Below are 2,500 nucleotides of genomic sequence, written 5' to 3'. Positions count from 1 at the left end.
AGATGATCAATCACCTAAAACGTCTTGTTGTGCTCCTCTTGCTAATTCTTGAACCGTTATTTTACAATGCAGTGGGGTGCATTTTCCTGCTGAAAGAGGCAATGTCATCCCCAAATATGGTTCCCATCAAGGGGTGGACTAGGTCAGCAATACTGTCTCAGAAGGTGGTGTCCAGGGTGTTGGGAACCTTGGTTTCCTGGGAAAACGCATCCAGAAGCGTCACTTTGCCTGCCCTCACTAACATGCTTCCTCATACAGTGCACACCAGTGCCACGTCTTCCTCATGTTAGAAACATAGGAGTAGTTGTATAGAGGAAAAGGTGACCCATACAGCCAGGCCTTTCGTTGGTACTTGCCCTGGAAAACAAATATTTTCACTTTTCTTATCAGTAGTCAGGTTGTTAAGGTAGATCTGTGGATGTCATCTGTATATTTATTTGTTAACATGGGAGAAAAATACCATTAAAAGATGGTGCCGTTGCGCCCTTTAGGGCTTTGTCTAAATATAATTATATACTTTCAATTATCTGTCATAACACATAAAAAGTCATTTTTTAGCCACTCAGTCTTATTTTTCTCTGATTGCTGATGAACAGATGAAGTGCTCTGTGGAAGATAATGTAGTATTTTTGTTCTTGTGTGTGTTTCCAGGATTTTTCCCCGGGATTACCTGCTACAGCACATTCACCTGTACTCCCTGGCCGACCTGCAACAGGTACAGAAAAACTATTGTTGTACTTATAGAATGCATCTAATAATCAAGACACCGTCCTTTACCATCATTTCATGTGTTTGTAGTTTGAAAAATTTTAAGTAAAATTTTATTCCATGATAATCACAGTATTAAGACAAACAAGAAACACAAGATAATTTTAGAATGTTGGTTAAATTAACCTTAAATTAGTTAATTTAGTTGTGTAGTTAGTTACCATTGTTGCCAAAAGGCATCATGAACTTTGCCCACTGCTCCTGATCACTGACTCTGTCAGCACATACCATTTTCCAAACATAGCAATAACAATGTCTTGTGATATTTTCTAGTTTACGCAGAGATTTTCAGTGTCAGAAAACATATTTACTACAAACTTAAATCAAGAAATGAAAAGAAAAAAAAATAAAACAAAAGTTCTTTGGACTTTTAATGACTGAAGACTTTGTAACCAGTGCTGCCCACATGGACAAGAAAAACTAAAGGTTTTCTGTTCTGTGGGTATTTTAACATTGGGGTTACTGTTTTTTTGTGTGTTTTTTTTGTTTTGTTTTTTTCTTGAGGATTTGTTGCAGTTGCTGTGGTTTGTTCTTTACTTTTTGTTTTGATCTCTTTCTTTGGTCCAGTCCAGTGGTTATAAACAGAAATGGCATAAAATAGATTTATGGTATTAATGATATCTATATAGCGATCTTCTTAACTGCTTTCTCCCGTTAAGGGTTGCTGGAGCCTATCCCACCAATCAATGGTAGAGATGCAGGGTGCAACCTGAACGGGTCGACAGTTCATCTCGGGGCCAACACAGAGAGACAAACAACCATTCACGCTCACATTACTCTTAGCGACAATTTAGAGTAACCAGTTAACCAAACATGCATGTCTTTGGACGGTGGAAGGAAGTTGGAGTTCCGACGAGAACCCATGCACACTCTGGTAGAACATGCAAAGCTCACTGTTCCAGTCCCCCCTCCCCCAGCTGAGGCTTAAACCAGTATTAATAATATAATAATAAGAAACAAGGGGAGCTCCATATAAAAAAAAAAAATTAAAAAAAAGGCTCCTCTTGACTTAGAAAATGGATTCAGCCTAATACAGCAGCCAGACCATCATCGTGCTGTCATGATGCTGGACAGAACGGCACGTTATGGTGTCTGAGCCTCGTGTGGCCATTCAAGGAACTGCAGTTTTTGCCTCTTTGGGTTTGCTTAATTTTTCAGTCACAGAGGCCAAGTCCATCCCATGTGGTCTTAAAGACTCTCTGAAAAGCAATCTTACACCTTTTCCCATCACATAGAAACTACTATAACAAAGAAAACAGTCTATTTATTTATTTTTAACTAAAAAGGGCCTCCCACATAGTGACAGACAAAACCAGAGTCCGCATTGGTCCAGCTTTCCTTGGAAGGAGAATCCTTCAGACATCTGCAAGTTCGGTTTAGTTTCTGTTTCTTTTGATCTGAGATGTCGTTACCTTAGTGTTACATCTGGTTCAGAAAAATGTTTTGACTGCACCGTTTTCTGAGATTTAAACTTTTCATACAAGCTGTTGAGATACCAAATGAGCTGTAAGGGAAACTGCAGATACTTAGCGTGTTGCTGATTTAATAACAAGCAGCCAGATTGCCAGCTATAATCTGTCAAAACTTTAGCCTGCCCATTTTTATTTATAAATAAAATTAAATTCAATTTAACGCATTTGAGTGTTTTCAGTTTCACATGAAACACTGAAATTTTTGTTGCAAGTTGCGGGGGGGGGGGGGGGCTCTCAGCAGTTCAGCGTTGAGCCGTCAA

General features: G+C 39.0%; 1 protein-coding gene across 1 annotated transcript in view; it reads left to right on the top strand.

The window, feature by feature from the left end:
• The window catches only part of plekhm3 (pleckstrin homology domain containing, family M, member 3), a gene marked incomplete at both ends in the record, with an annotated part of 40,090 nt that overhangs the window by 28,084 nt on the left and 9,506 nt on the right, over window positions 1–2,500 (top strand). Inside the window, one exon of the mRNA XM_079253914.1 lies at window positions 652–715. Coding sequence (XP_079110040.1) covers window positions 652–715 — 64 coding nt within the window. The remainder of the gene's footprint in view (window positions 1–651; window positions 716–2,500) is intronic.

Source organism: Telmatherina bonti (genome assembly GCF_933228915.1).
Source record: "Telmatherina bonti genome assembly, chromosome: 15".
Lineage (NCBI taxonomy): Eukaryota > Metazoa > Chordata > Actinopteri > Atheriniformes > Telmatherinidae > Telmatherina > Telmatherina bonti.
The sequence above is the reverse complement of the archived record's forward strand: the minus strand, read 5'-3'. Positions and strand labels throughout refer to the sequence as shown.